At 48.5% G+C, this 22,788-nt stretch overlaps 2 protein-coding genes across 2 annotated transcripts in view; both read right to left on the reverse strand.

Moving 5' to 3' along the window:
- Positions 1-22,788, reverse strand: part of LOC308484141 (uncharacterized protein) — a 45,230-nt gene that overhangs the window by 5,728 nt on the left and 16,714 nt on the right. The window lies entirely within an intron of this gene.
- LOC308484475 (zinc finger and SCAN domain-containing protein 32-like) lies at positions 11,332-22,144 on the reverse strand. Its single transcript, XM_081019466.1, has 4 exons — positions 21,216-22,144; positions 14,960-15,454; positions 14,288-14,369; positions 11,332-11,393 (listed from the first exon to the last, which is right to left on the reverse strand). Exons 2-4 carry the CDS (start codon positions 15,371-15,373, stop codon positions 11,377-11,379), a joined length of 513 nt encoding a protein of 170 aa, XP_080875592.1. The 5' UTR covers positions 15,374-15,454; positions 21,216-22,144; the 3' UTR covers positions 11,332-11,376.

Here is a 22,788-nt window from a genome sequence, read left to right on the forward strand (position 1 = left end):
ACCTAGTTGCCCTGTTGAGAAGAAATAGAATTCTCTTTAGGTGGGAATTTCCTCAAGGCCTATCCTTCAAATACAAAGGAAGAAAGATAAAAATAAGATCAGTCAACGATAAAGATAGGTTTTTGAAAGATCATGAAAAAGATCTACAGAAAGAAGTGGAATCCGGAGAAGAGCCAAAAGCACTGGAAAAAGGAATACTAGACATATTAAAATTATCCTTTGGATTGCACGGCCCAGAGAAAGAGACACCATCGACAGAACAAGAACAGACACTTGGCGCAGTTGGAGGTAAAGCGAAGTAACCCCATCATGGCTCTGCAACTGTTAAGTTGGAATTATAATGGTTTGAACTCTCCTCGAAAGAGAAAAAGTGTATTTCATCTATCAAAAAAGGAACAATTGGACTTGATTCGTTTACAAGAAACACATATAACAAGGCTACACAGGAAACTACTGATTAATAAAAGATTGGGACAGGAGTTTATCTCATCTGATAAAGTAAAAAAAAGAGGAGTTGTGATATACGCAAAGGAGAGATTATTACCGAAATTAATTTTTAAAGACGAACAAGGCAGATTTTTGGCAATTGAAATTCAAGTTCAAGGAGATAAATTTTTGATTGTAGGAATATATGCACCGAATGAGGGGAAATCTGAATTCTTTAAAAAGTTGCATGAGACTTTATTGGACTATCTGGATTACAATTTGATTCTGATGGGGGATATGAATGGAGTAGTATCAACAAATATGGACAAGGCACAAAGACAGGTAGTTACTAAGGATGGTAGACTACCAAAAACATTTTTTGAGATGACAGACAATATGGACTGAGTGGACATTTGGAGAGTAAAGAACCCCCTGGGAAGAGAGGGAACCTTCTTTTCTGAAGCCAAGATGACATGGACTAGAATTGACCAAATATGGGTAACTAGAGGAATGGCACCAAAGATAAAGAAAGTGGAAATCTGCCCAAAAACTTGCTCCGACCATAACGCTGTAAGGATGGAGATGAAACAAATATCAACTGGCTCCTTCAGATGGAGGATGAATGACACCTTATTCAGAGATGAAGAAGTCTACAAAAAGGCCCAAAAAACTTGGAGAGATTATTTTGCAATAAATATGAACACTACTGTAGAAAAAAGAGTAATCTGGGACGCAAGCAAAGCTGTTATGAGAGGGTTTCTGATACAACAGAATGCAATAAAGAAGAGAAGTCAAAATGAGAAGAAAGATAAAATTTTGGAGAAAATAAAATAAAGTGAGAAGAAATTGAGAGCAAAACCAAAGTCGCAGGAGATTTTGAGAGAGATAAAATTATATCAAGTACAATATATGGAAATGATGAATCAGGAAATAGAATGGAAAATTAAACAAATGAGACAAAAAACATTTGAATCAGCTAACAAATGTGGGAAATTGCTGGCCTGGCAAATGAAAAAAAGACAAAAATTAAATACTATTACAAACCTAGAAGTGGAAGGAAAGAATATACACAACCCAATTGAGATTAGAAACTGTTTCCAGAGGTACTTTAAACAATTATACACACAAGGGCCACAGAAAGAAATGGATATAGACCGATTTTTGAATACAAATGGATTACAAAAAATCTCTCAAGAAAGCAAATTAATGTTGAACTACAAAATATCTGAACAGGAAGTAGAAGGTGCCATTCAAAACATGCAATTGGGCAAATCTCCAGGACCGGATGGGCTGACTTCTAGATACTATAGATCTTTGAAAGAGTGGTTAGTACAACCTTTGAAGGAAGTCTGCAATGAAATATTGGAAGGGAAAAGGGCACCAGAGTCGTGGAAAGAGGCGTACATTACACTTATACCAAAAACAGAGACTGAAAAGACTCAGCTTAAGAACTACCGCCCTATATCGTTACTTAATGTGGATTACAAAATTTTTGCAGACATTTTGGCCAAGAGATTGATAAAGTATTGATGGAAGAGATTCATAAAGACCAAGCGGGCTTTCTCCCGGGAAGACACTTGTCTGATAATTTGAGGAATATAATTGATATTTTGGAAAAATTAGAAGTGAATATAAATACTAAAGCAGTTCTGATATTTGTGGATGCAGAGAAAGCCTTTGACAACATCTCTTGGAGTTTTATGAAGAAGAACCTACAGGGGATGGGGGTAGGCCAAGGTTTTGAAAATGGTATAGGTGCAATATACTCTGAACAAAAGGCTAAATTAATTGTAAATAATGTGGTGACGGAAGAATTTAAGATAGAAAAAGGGACACGACAGGGGTGCCCAATCTCCCCACTGCTTTTTATATCGGTCCTGGAGGTTCTGCTGAATATGATTAGAAGGGACCGGTTGGTTAAAGGCATACAGGTCGGAGCCAAACAGTACAAACTGAGAGCATTTGCAGATGACTTAGTATTGACGTTACAGGAGTCAGAATCTAGTACTAAAAGGGTTTTAGAACTAATTCAAGAATTTGGTCAAGTGGCAGGATTTAAACTGAACAAGTTACAAACTAAGGTTTTAGAGAAAAATTTAACACCGATTGAAAGAGAGAGGTTTCAGAATGAGACAGGTTTGACTGTGGTTAAGAAAGTGAAATACCTGGGTGTGATAAGTATGAGTTACTCGTGCGTAAACTGGTGCCTCTCTAGGCTAATTTGCCTTGTTAAACCTTTCTGACTGCACAGCCCTTTCTAATTGTGACTGCCTCAGTCGCTGGCAGAATCCGTCAGTGGGCGTTTCTTGAACCTCTTCCAACATAAAAGTTGTTTGACACCCAGTCTCCTCCTCCTCTCACTGCGCGGGAGTCTTCTGCGCAGGGAGGGCGTGGGTAGCGGAGGACCTGTCCCCTCCTCACTGAGTTCCAGTGAAGAGTCCTGGAGCCCTCTCTCCGATTCCCCCATCTGCCCCCCTTTATCCCTGGTGTTGCGCTTAAATGCTTCCCCCTCTACTGAGCTGTTTCTCCCCCTGCTGCTGGGTCCTTCTCCAGCATCATCTAGGAGCCTCCCCTTCGCCTCTCGCTCCGATATCAGTTCCCTGACATCCACCTCCCCCCCAGAATCCCCTCCACCCCTGGACCGACCTGTGGGATCAACTTCGTCCGCTTCGTCAGCCGACGAGGTGGGGAACCCCCGGAAGGAACTGTCACCATCTTCTGTGGATTCGAAACCTGCTTCCCACCCGCTCTTACACCTGCCAACGGGGTGGTCCTCCCAGTCTGATTCTTCTTCCTCCGAAACCTCTCCTCCCTCCTCCTCGGAGTCAGAAAATCCCTCAAAAACCTCTTCATCATCTGTGGTTCCAAATTGCTCCTCCCAGAATCTCTCCAGGGGTTTGGGTTTGTCCGGGAACCGGCGGTGGAATACCTCCACCAGATACCTGTCCTCGAAGGCTTCCGTGGGAACCCACGTGTTTTCGGGCCCGGGTTCCCCCTCCCACACTACCAAATACTCCACCCGGCGCCCTCGCCACCTTGAGTCCAGTATTTCCGTGGCCCTGTGATGGTGTTCCCTTTCTTCTACCTGCGGGTGTGTGGTGACTTCTCCCTCTTGCCCCTGGAATTCCCGCCCCTCCCTATGCGGTGAGAGCAGGGACCTGTGGAACACCGGGTGTATTTTCATGCTGTCGGGCAACTTGAGCTTAAATGCCACGGGGTTTACCTGCTGTGTTACCTCGAATGGCCCCAGCCGTCTGGGCTGCAACGTCTTGCACCCCCCTTTGAAGGGTAACCCTTGGGTGGACAACCACATCTGGTCCCCCACCCGTATGGTCTCCCCTTCCCTGCGGTGCTTGTCTGCCTGCCTCTTGTAAGTTTCCTTGGCCCGCTCCAAGTTCATCTTAAGTTGCTGATGCAGGGCCTCCATTTCTTCCACAAACTGCTCTGCAGCGGGTACGCTCCAGTTTTCCTCCCCACTCCCCAGGAAGGCCCTGGGATGACACCCATAATTGGCCATGAACGGGCTCATTCCCGTGGACACGTGTTCCGCGTTGTTGTACGTGAATTCAGCCAGCGCCAGTTTTTCTACCCAATCGTTCTGCCTCTCGCTGACATAGCAGCGTAGGTATTGCTGGAGTATACTGTTTGCTCTTTCTGCTTGCCCGTTGGTCTCTGGGTGTCTCGCCGTCGAGAAACCCACCTCCACCTGCAGCAAGCTCATGAGCTTCCTCCAGAACCGGGAAGTAAATTGTTTCCCACGGTCGGAGATAACCCTCAAGGGGGCGCCAAGCAGCCGGAATATGTGCTCCACAAACAACCGGGCTGTTTCCTCTGCCGTTACAGCATGTGAGCAAGCTATAAAATGGCACATTTTTGTCAGTAGGTCGACCACTACCATGACCGCTGTCTTTCCCCGGGACTTGGGCAAATCTGTCATAAAATCAATGGATACCACCTCCCAGGGTTTTCCCGGCGTGGGTAAGGATTCCAGTAATCCTGCGGGGGCAGCCCGCTCCCCCTTTGCCCTTTGGCAGCGGTCGCACCCCCGTACATATTCCCGTACATCCTCCCTCACCCTGGGCCACCAGAACTGCCTGGTCACGAGCATCATGGTTTTGTGCTGTCCAAAGTGCCCTGCTGTGGGGTTGTCGTGGAGTTGTTTGAGTACCTTTCCCCTCAGGGTCTCCCCCGGTACATACAGCGCTCCCCTATAGTACAGTACCCCTTCCTTCTCCTCAAACCCTTCTTGGGTCCCTCTTCCGTCTCGTAGTTCCCGGATTTTAGTTTGCGCGAACACGTCATTTCTGGTCAGCCCGGCTAGTTCTCGTTTCCCCACCAAAGTTCCCCCACACACCCATCGGTCCTCTGGGATCACGTGTCGTTTCTCCGGCGGCCCCTCTCCTTCCAGGTACTCCGGTTTACGCGAGAGAGCGTCTGCTCTTACGTTTTCCTCTCCGGGCACGTATCGGATTTCAAAGAAAAACTTGGAGAACTCCTGTGCCCATCGAATCTGTCTCTGGTTGAGTACTCGTGCGGTCCTCCAGTACTCCAAGTTTTTGTGATCTGTGCAATCCTGGATCTGTTGTTGCGCCCCTATCAGTAGATGACGCCAACGACGAAAGGCCGCGTAGATCGCCAGCAGTTCGCGGTCATACACTGTATAGTTTTGCTCCGACTTGCTCAGTTTTCTCGAGAAAAAGGCACACGGTTTCCATTCCTGCTTGCCCCTCCCTGGCTGCAAAAGGACCGCCCCTACGGCTCTGTCGGACGCGTCGGTCTCTAGCCTCAGGGGTTTCTCCAGATCTATGTGCAGGAGTTGCTCTTCCGATTCGAACACCTTCTTCAGTTTTTCAAAGGATTGCTGGGCCTCTTCTGTCCACACAAACTTCTTTTTGCTACTGAGACAATCCGTGATGGGCGCTGTCAAGTGGGCGAAGTTCTTGATGAACTTCCTGTAGAAGTTGCTGAACCCTAGGAACCTCTGTACATCCTTCCGTGTTTTGGGAGCCTTCCACTCCAGCACTGCCTGCACCTTGCTTGGGTCCATCGCTAAGCCTTTGTCAGACAACTTGCACCCCAGAAACTCGACTTCTCTGGCGTGAAACTGACATTTCTCCAGCTTGACCCACAACTGGTGCTTCTGCAGTCGTTGTAACACTTCCCTGACGTCTCTAACATGTTGCTCCTCATTGTCCGAATAGATTAAGACGTCGTCCAAGAAGGCTACGCAGTTCTTGTACAGCAGAGACCCCAACACGTGGTGCATGAAAGCTTGAAAACAGGCGGAGCCCGACTGTAATCCAAAAGGCATAACTAAGTACTCAAAGGCACCTAGGGGTGTGAACATTGTGGTCTTCCATTCGTCCCCCTCCCTCATCCTGATCAAATTGTATGCGCCCCTGAGGTCCAGCTTGGTAAAAATTTTGCCTTTCCTCACTCGCGTTAAAATGTCGTCAATCCTGGGCATTGGGAAGGTCACGGGTTCTGACACCAAATTGACAGCCCTATAGTCCACTACGAGCCTGGGTTTATTTGTGTCCTTTTTGTCCACAAAGAACACCGGACTGCCCCCCACCGCCTTTGATTCTCTTATGAAGCCTCTTTTCAGGTTCTTGTCCATAAATTCTCGCAACTCCTTCATCTCCCTGTCAGACATGGCATACAGCTTACCCACTGGCAGCTGAGCCCCCAGAAGCAAGTTGATCTGGCAGTCAAAGGGCCTATGGGGTGGCAGTCTATCTGCCTCCTTCTCGCTGAAGACCTCCCTCAGATCTGCGTATTGCGGCGGCACCTCCCCTTTCCGCTCCACAGCCATCCCAGCCACCCTGGCCACAGTCATTCTTGGGGCTTCCCCCCCTAGACAGTGTTCCAGGCAGTAAGCTGACCCAAAGGTGACTGTCCTCTGATGCCACGCCACCACTGGATCATGTTGTGCTAGCCAGCTCATCCCTAATATTATTGGGGGCCCTGCTAGTGAGGCGACGTGAAAGGCGATGGTCTCCGAGTGCCTGGACACCCTCATTCTCATTGGTGGGGTCTGGTGTGTCACTTCCCCTCCTAGAAGCTCCCTGCCATCAATGGTGGTCACTTGCAAGGGAAAATCCAAAGGCAGTAAGTGGAGCTGGTGCTCTAATGCAAAGTCTTTGCTGAAGAAATTACATGAGCTGCCTGAATCCAGCATCCCTTTCACCTTGACTGGGTGTCCGTTCGGGAGTTCTAGCACCACGTCGATGGCTATTGCCATCTTGGGGGGGTCTGGTTGGGGCACTTTTACTGGTGGCTGGCCTGGCTGCTGTGCCCCTTGATTGGCAGCCAAGCGTTCCCGTTTCCCTGTTCCTGTTCCTTTACCACCTCCTCCTCACCCCCTGCGGCTCCCACCATTCCTTGCCAGGCCTTTCTTTGAGGGCAGGCTCTGGCAAAATGTCCCGGCCGCTGGCAAAGGAAACACTTCTTGGTTTTCCAATCCTTTCCCTCCTTTTTGTGCCCTTCGCTGGCGCTTGAAACTTCCCGTGCGCGTGCCCCATCTATTTCCATTGGCTCTGCTGGCGGGGAAGGCTGCCTTGGTATTTCAGGAATGCGGTAGTCATGGCAATGTTGCTCTCTCCCTTCCCACCTCTCCTGGGCCCGCGCTTCCTGCCGCACGCCAATCGCAAGCACAGCCTTGGTCAGCTGATCCATCCCCTGTGGGCGGGGTGCGCGGGAAAGTTCATCCTTAACCGTTGGGGACAACCCCTCCTCGAATAACATTTGTATGGGTTCGGAGTCCAGTTGCCACCCGAGGCGGTGAACTATCATGGCAAAGCGCGACCAGTAGTCCCTAACTGACTGGCTCCCCTGTTTACAGTTCATCAGTTCCCGCTTTGTCACACTTTGTTGTACATCACTGGAAAACATTGCGTCCATTGCCTGGAAGAATTTCCTCAAGTCCTGCATGGCGGCATTCTGCGTCGTCATAAAGGACCTGACCCATTCCCTGGCCCCATCTTGCAGGTGACCCACGATATATGCCACCCGCGCCGCATCGTCTTCAAAACCGTCATGCTGCAGTTCCAATGCGTACTCTATTTCCGTTCGGAACGCACTATATTCCTGCGGCTTCCCCCCAAATTTGTGCACCTTGCTTGCTTCCTTCTTTGCTATGGGGGTGGGCCTGACCTGTGCATCATGAGACCGCCTTTCGTCCAGCCGCGCCGTCAGAATGGCCACATGCTGCTCCAACTCTCGGTTCCTCTCCACCAGCGTTTGCCCTCCAGCTGCTCCCCCCTGGGTGCTTGCTTCTCCGGGTTTGCTCATGATGCTGCCTGCCAGCTGCTGCGCATGAGCAACTTTCAGGGACTGATGGATTGCTGTGATGAGTATGAGTTACTCGTGCGTAAACTGGTGCCTCTCTAGGCTAATTTGCCTTGTTAAACCTTTCTGACTGCACAGCCCTTTCTAATTGTGACTGCCTCAGTCGCTGGCAGAATCCGTCAGTGGGCGTTTCTTGAACCTCTTCCAACATAAAAGTTGTTTGACACCCAGTCTCCTCCTCCTCTCACTGCGCGGGAGTCTTCTGCGCAGGGAGGGCGTGGGTAGCGGAGGACCTGTCCCCTCCTCACTGAGTTCCAGTGAAGAGTCCTGGAGCCCTCTCTCCGATTCCCCCATCTGCCCCCCTTTATCCCTGGTGTTGCGCTTAAATGCTTCCCCCTCTACTGAGCTGTTTCTCCCCCTGCTGCTGGGTCCTTCTCCAGCATCATCTAGGAGCCTCCCCTTCGCCTCTCGCTCCGATGTCAGTTCCCTGACACTGGGGATTAATATGACAGCTAAAAATGGGAACTTATTTAAAGATAATTATGAAAAATGTTGGACGGAAGTGAAAAAAGATTTAGAAACTTGGTCAAATTTGAAGCTTTAACTGTTGGGTCGTATTGCTGTGATAAAAATGAATGTATTGCCTAGAATGCTGTTTTTGTTTCAAACATTGCAAATTGTGGACAAGATGGATTGTTTCAAGAAGTGGCAGAGAGATATTTCTAGATTTGTCTGCCAGGGCAAGAAGCCCAGAATAAAATTTAAGATATTAACTGATGCAAAGGAAAGGGGTGGATTTGCCCTGCCAGACTTTAAACTTTACTATGAATCAGCAGCTTTTTGCTGGTTGAAAGAATGGCTACTTCTTGAAAACACAGACATTTTGGACCTAGAAGGTTTTAACAATGTATTTGGATGGCATGCATATCTGTGGTATGACAAGGTCAAAGCGCATAAAGCATTTAAAAACCATATTGTCAGGAAAGCATTGTTTAATGTTTGGATAAGATACAAGGATTTATTGGAAAACAAAACCCCAAGGTGGCTGTCACTGATGGAAGCGAAAGCTCTGAAAAGGCTCAATATGGAGGCCAAATGGCCAAAATATTGGGAAATTTTGGAACAAGATGGAGATACACTGAAACTGCAGAGTTTCGAGAAACTAAAAAATAAAGTGTGAGACTGGCTTCATTATTATCAGATAATGGAGGCATATAATTTGGACAAGAAAATTGGCTTCTAGGTGGAAAAATCAAAATTAGAAACAGAACTGTTAGAACCTAAAACTAAGATTTTGTCAAAGATGTATAACTTGCTGTTGAAATGGAATACTCAGGATGAAACGGTGAAATCTGCTATGATTAAATGGGCACAAGATGTTGGACATAACATAATGATGGCTGACTGGGAACAGTTGTGGACCACAGGTATGAAGTTTACGGCATGCAACGCTTTAAGAGAGAATATTATGAAAATGATATACAGGTGGTACATGACCCCAGTCAAGCTTGCAAAAATTTATCACTTGCCCGATAACAAATGTTGGAAATGTAAAGAAACTGAAGGTACATTCTTTCACCTTTGGTGGACGTGCCCAAGGATTAAGGCTTTCTGGGAAATGATCTATAATGAACTGAAAAAGGTATTTAAATATACCTTCTTGAAGAAACCAGAGGCCTTTCTGCTGGGCATAGTCGGCCAATTGGTGCCAAAGAAGGATAGAACCTTTTTTATGTATGCCACAACAGCAGCAAGAATACTCATTGCAAAGTATTAGAAGACACAAGATCTACCCACTCTGGAAGAATGGCAGATGAAGCTGATGGACTATATGGAACTGGCAGAAATGACTGTCAGAATCCGAGACCAGGGAGAAGAGTCGGTGGAAGAAGAGTGGAAGAAATTCAAAGATTATCTATAGAAATATTGTAAAATTAATGAATGTTAGAATGATGTTGGATAGAAATTAAGTGGTTTCCAGCTGTAATGCTTTAAGGGAATATGAAAAAAGGGTTATAAATAGGTAAAAATCTAATGCTATTATTTTTAAAATCAAGGATTAGGATAATTAAAGAGGGTAAGGATTTGCTGAACCAACAGATTGAAGTGGAATACAAAAAAGGGAAGTATGAGGAAGTCCGGGAAACAAGCTAAAGGAAAATAAGTAATGGAAAATCTGGGTGTTTTTAACCATTTTTATTTTGTATTTTTGTTATTTTTTTCACTTTTATTGTAATATTTTAAAAAATCTTAATAAATATCTTATATATATATAAAAAAAGAGCAGACCTAAGGAACGAATTAAGTTCTTAACCCGAAGTACCACTGTACTTAAATGTTACATTTTTGTGAGAAGTTACAGGGGACGAGGCAGGGGGCCTTCTCGATAGGGGAACCCACCCTGTGGAACGCCCTCCCATCAGATGTCAAGGAAATAACTATGCAACTTTTAGAGGACTTCTGAAGGCACCTCTGTATTGGGAAGTTTTTAATGTTTGATGTTTGATTATGTTTTTCTATTTGTTGGCTGGGGCCACCCATTCAGATGGGCAGGGTGAAAATAATAAAATTATCATTATTGTTACTACAGGGTTCACTGCCTGAGATTCAAAAAGCCTGGCTCTGTTTTGGGATGGAGTTTGTTTGGTTCAGTCGTGGAATCTGTGCCATCTCCAATGTCAAGTGACTCTTTGGTCAACCAGAGAGAGACAGAAGCAAGAACAAAAGCAGGAAACTTGACTGAAGCTACTTCAACACCTCAAATCACTCTGAATCCTACATTTAAGAAGGCCTGGGCAGTTCAGACAGCCTGATCATGGTTTTAAATGGCAGAACTGGAGGAAGAATATGCACAGGGAAAACAATCAATAGCCATCCATCCAAGGTTTGCTGTGGGAGTGTTAACATCCCAGGTGCTGTGGGTGGCGCTGTTGAGCCCCATTGAAATATCAGAGGTTCGTCACGTAGAGAGATGTCTTGAATTACAAAACAGATAGGATGATCCAATAGGGAGCCTTACCAAGAGAGTCCAAGATCCCACGATTCTCCTCCATGACTTCCTTATGGAGAGCTCTCTGGTCAGGATCCAGCAACGCCCACTCCTCATCTGTGAAATGGACAGCCACATCTTCAAAGCACACTGGACCCTAATAGAAAAGTTAAAAGGCTGTCCTCTTAGAGAACATTCACTTGGCTCTGTTGTTTTCTACATCAGCCAGACCCCTCTCTGCCTTCCTCATCCCTCTCTCCTGCTGCAGCTTCTGCCTCGGAGTCTGGGCTGCTCTCTGCCACAGACTCCCTCTGCTCCCTGAGCCCTCTTCCCTCTCCAGCTTCAGACCCCTCCTCCTCCTCCTCCCAGTCGGCTCCTCTTCTCTGGCTCCTCCCACCATTCCTCTGCATCCAACTGTGTCCAGCCAGTCTGCATCCAAGCAGTCCTTCCCCACAAGGCTCCTTCCCCCTACCTGATCTGGGTCCACAGCTGCTGCCTCCCCTCCACCACCATGAAAAGATGAAGGAGCAGGTCTTGGTGGCATCATTCCGTCACCTGGGAGAGACCAAGGAAAGTGGGAAACTGTAAGTGCATCTCTAAGTACAGATGGGGCTTGTCCAAGTCTCCCCTACTAGCTTCCGGTTCCGCTACATCCACTGCGTTCCCTTCATCTACCAGGCTTGTAATTCTGTCAAAAAACGAGATCAGGTTAGTCTGACATGACTTATTTTTCAGAAATCCATGCTGACTATTGGTGATCTAAGGACTATTGGTGATCTAAGATTTAAGGACACTGGTGCTGCTGCAGCAAATGTTAAAAATGTTTTTATATATTTTAAAGTGTTTTAAAGGTGTTTTTACTTTTTACTTGGTTGTACCACCGTGAACAGTGGTTTTTATTTATGTATTTTTATTTTGTTCCATTTTATTTTGGTTTGGGGTTGGATATTGAGTGGGGTGGGGATTGGTTTTGTTTAGGTATAATTGTTTTTGGTTTGTTTTGTTTTTCTATTTTGTAAATGGAGGCTAGTATGAGGCTTGGGATTGCTACCGTAGAGGGGCGAGGGAGGTATGGCAGTGGGGACAGATGCTATAGGCCAGGGGTCTGCAACCTTTAAGACAAATAGAGCCACTTGGACCCGTATCCGAAGAAAAAAAAACTGGGAGCCGCAAAACTCGTCATTATAAAAATAACTTTTTTGTCACTTTGTTTTATTATTTATTTGTTTGACCCCTCAGAATTACTCCTCCTCATAGAAATAAATGCTAAATTAACCTTTTTGTGTGTGTGCGTTCTTCACTCCGCTTCAAAACAGTGACCAGCGTACATGCCCCCTTTCAATGCAGTGACCAGCGTACATGCCCCTTACAATGTAGCAGGCGGGCGGGAAGGTGACGTCGGGACTGTGCGTGACTAACGCACGCACCGCCCCGTGCGACGTCACAGCCAGTACAGCGCCCGCCACAGTGGGGAGTGTCGGGGCGCACAATGCGCCTCCTCCCCTCGCTAGTATCCATCCGCCCCAGAGCCGCGGCAAAGGTAAAAGAGCCACATGCGGCTCCGGAGCCGCGGGTTGCAGACCCCTGCCTTAGATCTATCCAATTACCGCCCGGTTTCGAATCTTCCATTCCTGGGTAAGGTGATTGAGAGAGCGGTTGCTGAACAGCTTGGCAGGTTTCTGAATGAAACATCGGCTCTGGATCCATTCCAGTCCGGCTTCCATGCTGGTCATGGGACCGAGACGGCTCTGGTCGCCCTAACAGATGATCTCCAAAGGCGGCATTTTTCCATCTCCGCCAAGCTAAGCAGTTGGCTCCTTACCTCTCTCACCCCGACCTAGCCACTGTGATCCATGCGATGGTCACCTCCAGACTGGATTATTGTAACTCGCTCTACGTGGGGCGGCCCTTGAGACTGACCCAGAAACTCCAGCGGGTGCAGAATGCCGCGGCGAGACTCCTTACGGGGTCTTCGCTGCGAGATCACATTCACCCGGTGCTATACCAGCTGCACTGGCTCCCGGTGGAGTACAGGATCAGGTTTAAGGTGCTGGTTTTAACCTTTAAAGCCCTATACAGCCTAGGACCCTCGTACCTACGGGACTGCCTCTCCTGGTATGTCCCACAGAGGACCTTACGGTCTTAAAACAAGAACATCTTGGAGATCCTGGGCCACAGGGAAGTTAGGCTGTCCTCAAGCAGAGCCAGGGCTTTTTCGGCTATGGCCCTGATCCGGTGGAACGCTCTGTCACAAGGGACTAGGGCCCTGCGGGGCCTGCAAGACAGAGCTGTTCCACCAGGCCTTTGGTCAGGGCGCAGCCTGACTCCCTCCTCTAGCAATCTGCACAGAATTTTGCTTAACGGTTGCCATCAATTTGATTTTAATTAATTTTTAGAATGAGATGTTTTTAGAATGTTGGATTATTTGATTGTTGTTAGCCGCCCTGAGCCTGGCTTCGGCTGGGGAGGGTGGGATATAAATAAAATTTATTATTATTATTATTATTATTAGTGAGAGATTTTACTTTCTTGGGCTCCATGATCACTGCAGATGGTGACAGCAGTCACGAAATTAAAAGACGCCTGCTTCTTGGGAGGAAAGCAATGACAAACCTAGACAGCGTCTTAAAAAGTAGAGACATCACCTTGCCAACAAAGGTCCGTATAGTGAAAGCTCTGGTTTTCCCAGTAGTGATGTATGGAAGTGAGAGCTGGACCATAAAGAAGGCTGATCGCCGAAGAATTGATGCTTTTGAATTCTGGTGCTGGAGGAGACTCTTGAGAGTCCCATGGACTGCAAGAAGATCAGACCTCTCCATTCTGAAGGAAATCAGCCCTGAGTGCTCACTGGAAGGACAGATCCTGAAGCTGAGGCTCCAAGACTTTGGCCACCTCATGAGAAGAGAAGAGTCCCTGGAAAAGACCCTGATGTTGGGAAAGATGGAGGGCACAAGGAGAAGGGGACGACAGAGGACGAGATGGTGGGACAGTGTTCTCGAAGCTACCAGCATGAGGTTGACCAAACTGTGGGAGGCAGTGGAAGACAGGAGTGCCTGGCGTGCTCTGGTCCAGGGGGACACGAAGAGGCGGACACGACTAAACAACAACAAATATTATTTGATGTTTCAATACGAATGGAAGTCATTAATACTGCAGCTGTTGTATAAAGGATTGTTATCTTGACAGGAGTGTAATTGAAATTAATAAGATTTTGGAATGCAGAAATCAAGAAAATCACCAAACATCGGTTTTAGCATGCGGGGGGGGGGGGACCTATATTATATAATTTGATATCTTAAAGATTGGTATTACTAATTGTATTGTAATTTCGCATTGTTATAATGAGGCTATTATAGAACTGTAATTGTAAACTAATCAAATTACTATCGTAAACGTCTCCCCTGCTGAGTACATTTGGACATTTGTACCCATTTCATATAATAGTTGTGCAAAAATACATCCCCCCCCCCCGAGCTCTGGACTCCAGTTGTCTTCCCCCAAAAGATGTAAAGTACTCCGAGATTAGTTTCAAAACCAAGAGAATGTGACAAAACGGGGGAGAAAACACTCTTTCCTCCTTACTCAGAGGCCTCACTCTGGCGTCCAACGGAGTCTTCTCTGCCTCAGAAGAATCAAGACCCATTTCTGCCAAAAGATCCTTCCTCTGAAAGAGAAACAAGGATTCAAAACAGAGAATGGGGAGAAGGGTTAGAGAAGGAATGGCAGAGGCAAGCGCTTTCGGGGGACAGAGGTGAAAGCTGCTTCCTGCTTCTGCTAGACTGGTGTCTGGGGTTGGCTGCCAGGACCATGAAACATTGGTCCTCAAGGATCTTCACTGGCTCCCAGAACGTTTCCCAGCACAATTCAAAGTGTTGGCCTCAAAGGCCCAGTATACCCAAAGGAGCGTCTCCATGAACTGAGGTCCAGTTCCGAGGGTCTTCTGCTGATTCCCTCACTGTGATAAGTGAAGTTACAGGGAACCAGGCAGAAGACCTTCTCCACAGTGGCCCCCACCCTGGGGAATAAGGAGGTGATAAGGAGATAAAAAACTGCATAGCTTTTAGAAGACATCTGATGTCTTCTTATGCTTTTATATGTGCTGGAAGGCACCCAGCCACATGGGTGTCATTAATAATAATAATATCTGTTCCTAGATGCTTTCCAAAAAAGGATGGGCCATTAGGAAATGATTTGGGAATACTCTCCCTCCTCTTTGGAGCCCCTTGGGAGTATCCAGAGGAAGGTCTCTCTCACCTGCTGCTCTGTCTGCTTCCTCTCCTCTGCCTGACTCAGGAGGAAACCTTCGGCCAGGGCCACCGCCTGGGAACTGGTCTCCACTCCGCATTGCCTCACCCAGTTCTCCATCTCCAGAGGAAGGACAGCCAGGAACTGCTCCAAGATCACCAGGTCCAGCATCTCAGCTTTCGTGTGCCTTTCTGGCTTCAGCCATTGACAGCAAAGGTGGTAGAGTCGGCTGCAAACCTCTCGGGGTCCTTTGGCCTCCTGGAAGCAGAACTGCCTGAGCTGCTGGCTCTGCACCTCTGAGCAAGGGGTGTCCTCCTCACCCAGTTCCTTCTTCACAGAGTTTTCCCAGAATCCCCCACTGTTCCCAGTTTCCATGGCACGGCCTCTTCCTGCTTCAGGGCCAGCCGAGTCTTGCTCATCCATCTGGGCTCTCCGGAAGTCTCCAAGAGATCGGAAGGAGCCCCTTGGTCCTCTGCCAAGTTCTAGTGCAAGGTGCAGCAAATCCTACGAATCAAACACACTATTCTATTGTAAGATCAATACACAGCCAAGAGAAGAAGAATGTTCCCTGAGGAAGCATGGATGAGCTTTAGCAGAAATGATATAAGGAACTAAGTACAAATAGATTATTAATGTATTGAAGGAAAAAAATAAGGTTAGAACATGTTAAGATAAATTACAGGACAGAAAACAGAGGAAGATGGAAAGGAATTGCTGAAACAGTTAATTGAAGTGGAATACAAAAAGGGAGGTGTGAGGAGGTCGTTGAAACAAGTGAATGAAAGATAAGATATTGAAATTATTGGATGTGTTTTAAATTGTTTTTGTTTTGTTTTGTTAATTCAATGTTTTAGTGTTAGTGTTATGTAGTGTCTTTGTTTTTGTATTGTATTGTATTGTATAATTCTTTTTTTTTTCTTTTGTACTCTCTAAACTGTTAATAAATATTATTATAAAAAAAAAGGAAGCATGGATGAGTCTTCCTAGGAACCAGGGCTGGATTGCCACCGTCCCTGTTGTTGTTGTTGTTTAGTCCTTTAGTCGTGTCCACCTCTTTGTGACCCCCTGGACCAGAGCACGCCAGGCACTCCTGTCATTCACTGCCTCACGCAGTTTAGTCAAACAAATAAAGAATTAGGGAGGGAAAATGCCCGACATACAGAGATTTATGAATAGAGAGAAAAGCTAAAGCTTTTCTCCCTCATGTCCCTAATAATATACTTCTCCCTCATAATTATGTCCCTCTTAATATACTTCTCCCTCATAATAATCTCCCTCTTAATATACTTCTCCCTCATAATAATGTCCCTCTTAATATACTTCTCCCTCATAATAATGTCCCTCTTAATATACTTCTCCCTCATAATAATGTCCCTCTTAATATACTTCTCCCTCACAATCATGTCCCTCTTAATGTCCTTCTCCCTCCTCCCTGTCTTCCAGTCCCACCTCCCTGGCCAGGGCCTGAGGTCCCTCTGGCTCCCTCCCGGACCCCCAGCCTCTCTTCCCTCCCCTTCCCGCCTCCCTGGGCAGGGAGTTCCCCAGGCTTCCCCCGAGAGGAGACCCACCAGAGCCCGGCAGGCGAAGGCGAGGCCGGAAGGGACGTCAGAGGGGAGGAGGAGGAGGAGCGGCCCGCCTTCCTTTCCTGTCCTCTCTAGGAAGCCAGCTCGGCGCCTCTTAACCCTTCTCTCTCCCGGCGGAGGAGCCCGGGGCGTCGCGCAGGCGCAGAGGTGCCCCTTCCGAGGGGAGGGGGGAGGGAGGAAGCAGGACCCAGAACCGGGACTGGGCGCGTGTGCGTGTGAAGGGGGAACCCGTGTCCGGGAGGAGGAGCCCGTCTCTCTGCCTGGGCCTGCTAAGGGGCGTCTGGGCGGGGGAGCGGGGAGCCTTCCAGGGGGGGGGCGCAGGGGCCAGATGGGGGACCCGGGGGTGTCTCTTCTCCGGGGGGGCGAGTCTCTCTTGGGGGCCCCTGGGGGGGGCTGCGGGGCAGAGAGCCCTGTCCCAGCAAGAGGGGGTCCGGGGGGGGGGCGGAGGGGCAGCTGGAGGGGGGAGACATTGCCAGACATGGCTGGGGGGGGGCCATTCTGTGTTGTCCCATCTGCTGCTTTGTGTCTGTATTTCAGCCATAAATATCCCATGTTCTTCTCTGTTAGTGAAGTCGCCTTTGAAGCAACACAGGAGCAGCCAAGGGGGTTTTCCTAGGAAGCCTTTTATTCCCCTCTGGTGACATTGTTATAAGTTTGTGGGTGCCCAACCCCCGCAAAATACATCATAAATGTTGGAATTGGATTTAGACTTGGGTTGCCAGCACCGGGTGCCAGACCCGTGTGGATGAAACGGTGTGTTTGACGCTCCTCATCCTCTGGAATCAGCGTGTCTTCACAGCTCCTTCAACCAGGCAAGGAAGGACGCCTGGATCCAGAATTGGCCCCCACGGTCACTGAGGGCCTCATGGTTGAAACCGTGTTTAGGGAAGACAATCTTACTCGGCTACGAGGGATGCCAGAGAAGAAGGGTTGCCATGTGTCCTCTTTTCCCAGGACACGTCCTCTTTTTCAGGGGTAAAAGTTCTGTCCAGGTGGATTTTTTGGTCAAAATGTCTCTGGCCAGACGTTCTGGAGGAGAAATAACTGGGGGTGGAAGACTTGCGTTCCTCTTCTCTTCTCCTGCCCCCCCCCTCAGCAAAACATCTCACAGCTTCTCTAGCCTACATATAGTAGGAGTACTTAAAAGGAGAGTCATCATCACATCCTCGTTTTTGCTCCTCAAAATCTGCCCACCCTCCCAGAGAAGGGCAACCAAGGAGATGGTCCTCTTCCTTCTGTGACGGCAGGTTGCTCTTGCTCCTTGTCCGCCTTCCAAATGAAGAACAGAATCCTAAAGTTGGAAGGGATCCCAAGGTCCATCTAGGCCAGGGGAGGCAACCTAAGGCCCGGGGGCCGGATGTGGCCGGATGTGGCCAATCACCACCTCAATCCGGCCCAGGACAGTCCAGGAATCAGCGTGTTTTTACATGAGTAGAATGTGTCCCTTTACTTAAAATGCATCTCTGGGTTATTTGTGGGGCATAGGAATTCGTTCATTCCCCCCCCCCAAAAATATAGTCCGGCCCCCCACAAGGTCTGAGGGACGGTGGACCGGCCCCTGGCTGGAAATGCTTGCTGACCCCGGATCTAGGGCTGTTTTTAAATGTCCCAACGCTGCCTGGCACTGGTCCCTCCAAATGCTCTTGTCTGGCTGGTCTTTCTTCACCCAGTCATGTCAAGGAGCAGCATGGGGGCTAAAAGGAGGAATAAATGGAGGACGATATCCCACTCCCCCCAGAAAAGCTCTTCTTTCTCTTTCTGTGGAGGGTCTAGGCCCCTCTTGAAGGACCTTTACCTTGCTCCAATCAGGATAAATATTTCCACCCCTTGGGACGGGACCGAAATAGTTTACTTGCCTCATAGCAAACTGGCATTTTGAAGCTTTGACCATTAGGCCTGCACACCATCAGCTTTTACAGTGGTACCTCGGGTTAAGTACTTAATTCGCTCTGGAGGTCCATTTGTAACCTGAAACTGTTCTGGGGCCTCCTGAAACTGTTCATGTGCCGCCGGAACATGATTTCTGTTCTCATCCTGAAGCAAAGTTCTTAACCCGACGTACTATTTCTGGGTTAGCGGAGTCTGTAACCTGAAGCGTCTGTAACCCGAGGTACCACTGTACATACTTTACATTTGCTGAGGTAAAATCTCCACCCCCAACATTGCTTGCGGCAGTTCTGCCCTCGCCTTAATCTCCTCCATTTTGAAAGGAAGCATCTCTTTTTCATGGGCCATCTTGGCCTCCCTGTCTCTTTCTTCTTGGGCTCATCTCTCTCTCTCTCAGCCTGTATCTCTGCTAGATGAAGGGCAGCTGCCATTCTGGCCTCTTCTCTTTCTTTCTCTGCTTCAACCTTAGACAATTCCAATCTTAGCCTCATCATCTCTAATTCAATATATTAGGATTCTCCTCAGACGCAGCAGCTGGGTCATCCTGAGTCTCTTTGGCTTGGCGCTTGCTGGTCATTTTCTGACAGGAATTTTTTCTCTTTTTAATCAAATAACTTCACTCCTTTATTAAACTGGTTGTTCTGTGTCTCTGGGTACGTTTCTGTGTGGGTTTTTACTTCGTATCACGGCTCTTTTCCCCCCGGCACCCTTGGGCCTGCCCTTCAGGGTTGTCGTTTTGAGACCCCACTTCCTCCCTGGGTTTCCAATTATTACTTTTTCTGGAAGGGACTGAGTATTACTGCTCCCCCTAAGTCTCCTTTGATTTCATCTCCCAAGGTAGAGACTTCAGTTCCTGTTTTCAGCCTAAATGAGCAGGAACCTCTTGGAAACATTGCTCTCAACTGATCAGCTGTTTGAGCTCATCTAACTTGCCTCCCATCTGTCCAGAGTTTTGTCAATTCGGCTACCCAGTTGGGCCTAAGTCTCTCCTGGTTTCCTTTTAATTTCACGAAAGGCTTTTTGGCTTTGTTCTGCAGTCAGTCCAAAGCGCACTTTCACTCTCTCTTTAAATGTGAGGGAATCAGAGGTTTCATCCTCTCTGAGATCTGAGTATATTTCACTCAAAATTCCACATATCTGTGGGCGTAAGTGCAGCACCCAGTTTTCCTCATGAATGTTTAAGTCTGCCAGTCCGCTCAAAACTAAATAGGATCTGTGTGGGTTTTAACTTCATATCCCACCTCTGCCCTCAATTAATATGCGACGACGCAGGGGCTCTCCCCCCCCCCCAGCAGCCTTGGACCCGTCTTCTCTCTTAAATATAGTGCACCCACCTCACAGAACACAATTTCCACAGATGCCCTCCAACTACCTCAGATTATCTTGTGGGGGACTTGCGTGAGGTAAAACTTACTAATTGGGAGTCTCAGGCAGGATTTCTTCAAATAAACATTAACGATTTTATTTAACAAGGAAGTTTATGACACGAGTGGATAAAACGTAGGATATTTCAGTTTACAATGTTATTTCCCTTCAAGGTTTTCTCAGTTGTTTCTCACGTAATACTTTGGTTCTTAACAAGGTGGCACTTTCTGCCAGTTACCCTACTCCCGAGGTATTCCAAGCCAAAGACCCAAGGGATCTCTGGTTTGGGAGTCTTCTCTTTCTAGAAGGATCTCTCCCCTCCTGACTGGGATGAGAGCTCAGCAGCCGGTCTCTTTCCAGCTCCTCCTTCTCCTGGCTCAGCCTCCCAGTTCATTCCTGGCCTGATTTACTCTCCCAGGACACCACACACTGTCCTTCCCACTAAGCTCAGAGACTCCTTTCTCTAGCTGGTGATCTTTTCCTCAGAGTGGATGTTTCCACCCAGAACCAGCTCCTCTCACTCCCCATCTTCCCCTCCTCCCTCCAAAGCTCCTAGCCATGGGGTCAGATGGGCCCAGGTCTCCCCACTCCAGGGCTCTTAGTCCGTCCGCTAAACCACAGTTAGGGCGGGTGTAGGATATTCTCCTAGGTGCCCCAACCTGCCACTTCCCCTGAGCTTCTTGCAGCCTGATGCCAACAGTGACCCCTCCCCAAAGGAGCAAGAGAAGAGTTGCAGACCTCCTGTTACTTGCAGCCTCCCTGGCTTTGCAGAGAGAAGGGGGGCAGAACCTCTTAGCCCTGGCTTGGGGATCCCCTTGCAGGAGCTGAGCAGAATCCCCACGGATCCGTCCCCTGCAACCCTGGGACACCCGCCCCACTTCTCCCCAATGCACCCTAGGGCAGAAAAGAGAGGAAACTCACCAGATGCCAGAAGGGAAACTGAGGCAGCTCCAGCAGGAAATGAAAGCCCCCTCCCCCTCTTGCAGGGAGGATCCTGGGAAGGAGGGAGGGGCATTTGCTCAGGAGGACCTCATTCCCCCCCTTATTCCCTGTCCTTTCTAGGAATCCAGCTCAGTTCCTTTTAACCCTTGCAAGGTGGAGCAAACCAAGCTCACAGTCTCTCTCTCACTCTTCCAGAAATGGCAGCAGAGCTCAGTGGGTAGAGCATGAGTCTCTTTGATCTCAGGCCCCTGGGTTCGAGCCCCAGGCAGGGCAGAAGATTCCTGGCTGGCTGGGGATGGGCTAGATGACTTTGGGGGTCCCTCATCATGACTCCCTGGCCCTCGTGGCTGTTCTTCTGAGCCCTTGCAAAGCGGAGCTCGCCCTGCTCCCTTCTCTCTCTCTCTCAGGAGCCAGGGCCCCAGAGGGGTCTTCTTGGGGGGACCCTCCCCTGCAGCCCTGGGACCCCCCATCTCCCCAAGGCCACTCACCGGATCCCAGAAGGCGCCCCCAGGCAGCACTTGTGGAGCAGAGAGACAAAAGCCTGGATGGGGGCAGAGCTTGTGCTCTGGGGAGCTTCCTCCCTTTATTCCTCTCTAGGAAGCCAGCTGGGTGCCACTTAACCCTTTTGCTGGTCCCTCTCTCCCTGCGGGGACCTTGGGGGCCTGGCAAGCTTCTCCCTCCGCGGGGAACAGATTTCTGTACATCTCAAGAGCAACAAGAATGTATTCCTTCCCACCCTTTGCTTGAGAAGTAAAACTCTGCAAGTGTTTGGCTCCAGGGTCCCTTGAGAGAGAGTTGGTTCCGAGTCCCTGAGCAAAGAGGAAGGAAAAGGGGGTCCTGTAAGGAGAGGATGAGGAGAAGACCCCCTTTTCTAGGGGTGGGGGAGAGGTATTGGGCTCCAAGGTCAAGAGAGCACCTTGTATCCTGGCACTGAAAAGACACCCCCCCCACACACACACACTTTGTGGCATCTCCTTTCGGCAAAGGGTCAAAACATAGTTCCAACTTGAAAACCACCTCCAGGACCAGGCACCCTCAATGGGCTTTGGACTACAACTCCCAACCGGGCCTGCCAGCAGAAGGCAGGGTGGATGGAAACAGCCGTCCAAAAGGTCCAGCCAGCTCCAGAGGCGACCCAAGGCTGCTCTCCAATGGGGCGCTGCTCCAGGCATCCGAGTTGCCCAGTTCAAGGGAGCTGGCGGGACTAAGAACCGGGGTTCCTGAATTGCAGGGGTTGGACTAGATGAGGCTGGAGTGTCCTCTTCCAGGATTCCTCTTCTGGCTGCCAATGCCATGGCTGGAATGTCTCCCAAAACTGCCCCCCCCCCTTCACAAGGAGCTCTCCCCCCCCCCCCCGTGTCTTAAACTACCCTTTCACTGGCAACCATCTCCAATCTCCTTCCTGGACAATCCCAACCAAAGATGCTTTAGATTCTCTAAATCTACTCAGGAGTCCCATTGTGATTTCATGCTCTTTATTGCAGCTTGTAAAACAGTGATTTAATTGCACCCCCCCCCCAACCTCAGGCTTTTATCTACATTATTTACACAATTAGTTCTGTCTGATTGGCCGATTCTGCTTCCCTCCTGGAGCCTGATTGCTCTTTTCCTGCAAGCCAATCAGTTGTTGCATTCTAGGATCCTACTAGCCTTTTCTTCTAGGATCCAATCCCAGGGCCAGATGAACTGCATCCAAGAGTATTAAAAGAACTGGCAGATGTGATCTCAGAACCACTGGCAGTCATCTTTGAGAATTCCTGGAGAACAGGCGAAGTCCCGGCAGACTGGAGGAGGGCAAATGTTGTCCCTATTTTCAAAAAGGGGAAAAGAGAGGACCCAAACAATTACCGCCCAGTCAGTCTGACATCAATACCAGGGAAGATTCTGGAGCAGATCATTAAGCAAACAGTCTGTGAGCACCTAGAAAGGAATGCTGTGATCACCAATAGTCAGCATGGATTTCTGAAAAATAAGTCATGTCAGACTAACCTGATCTCGTTTTTTGACAGAATTACAAGCCTGGTAGATGAAGGGAACGCAGTGGATGTAGCCTACCTTGAT

Source organism: Podarcis pityusensis, assembly GCF_964106645.2.
Source record: "Podarcis pityusensis genome assembly, chromosome: 8".
Taxonomy (NCBI): Eukaryota; Metazoa; Chordata; class Lepidosauria; order Squamata; family Lacertidae; genus Podarcis; species Podarcis pityusensis.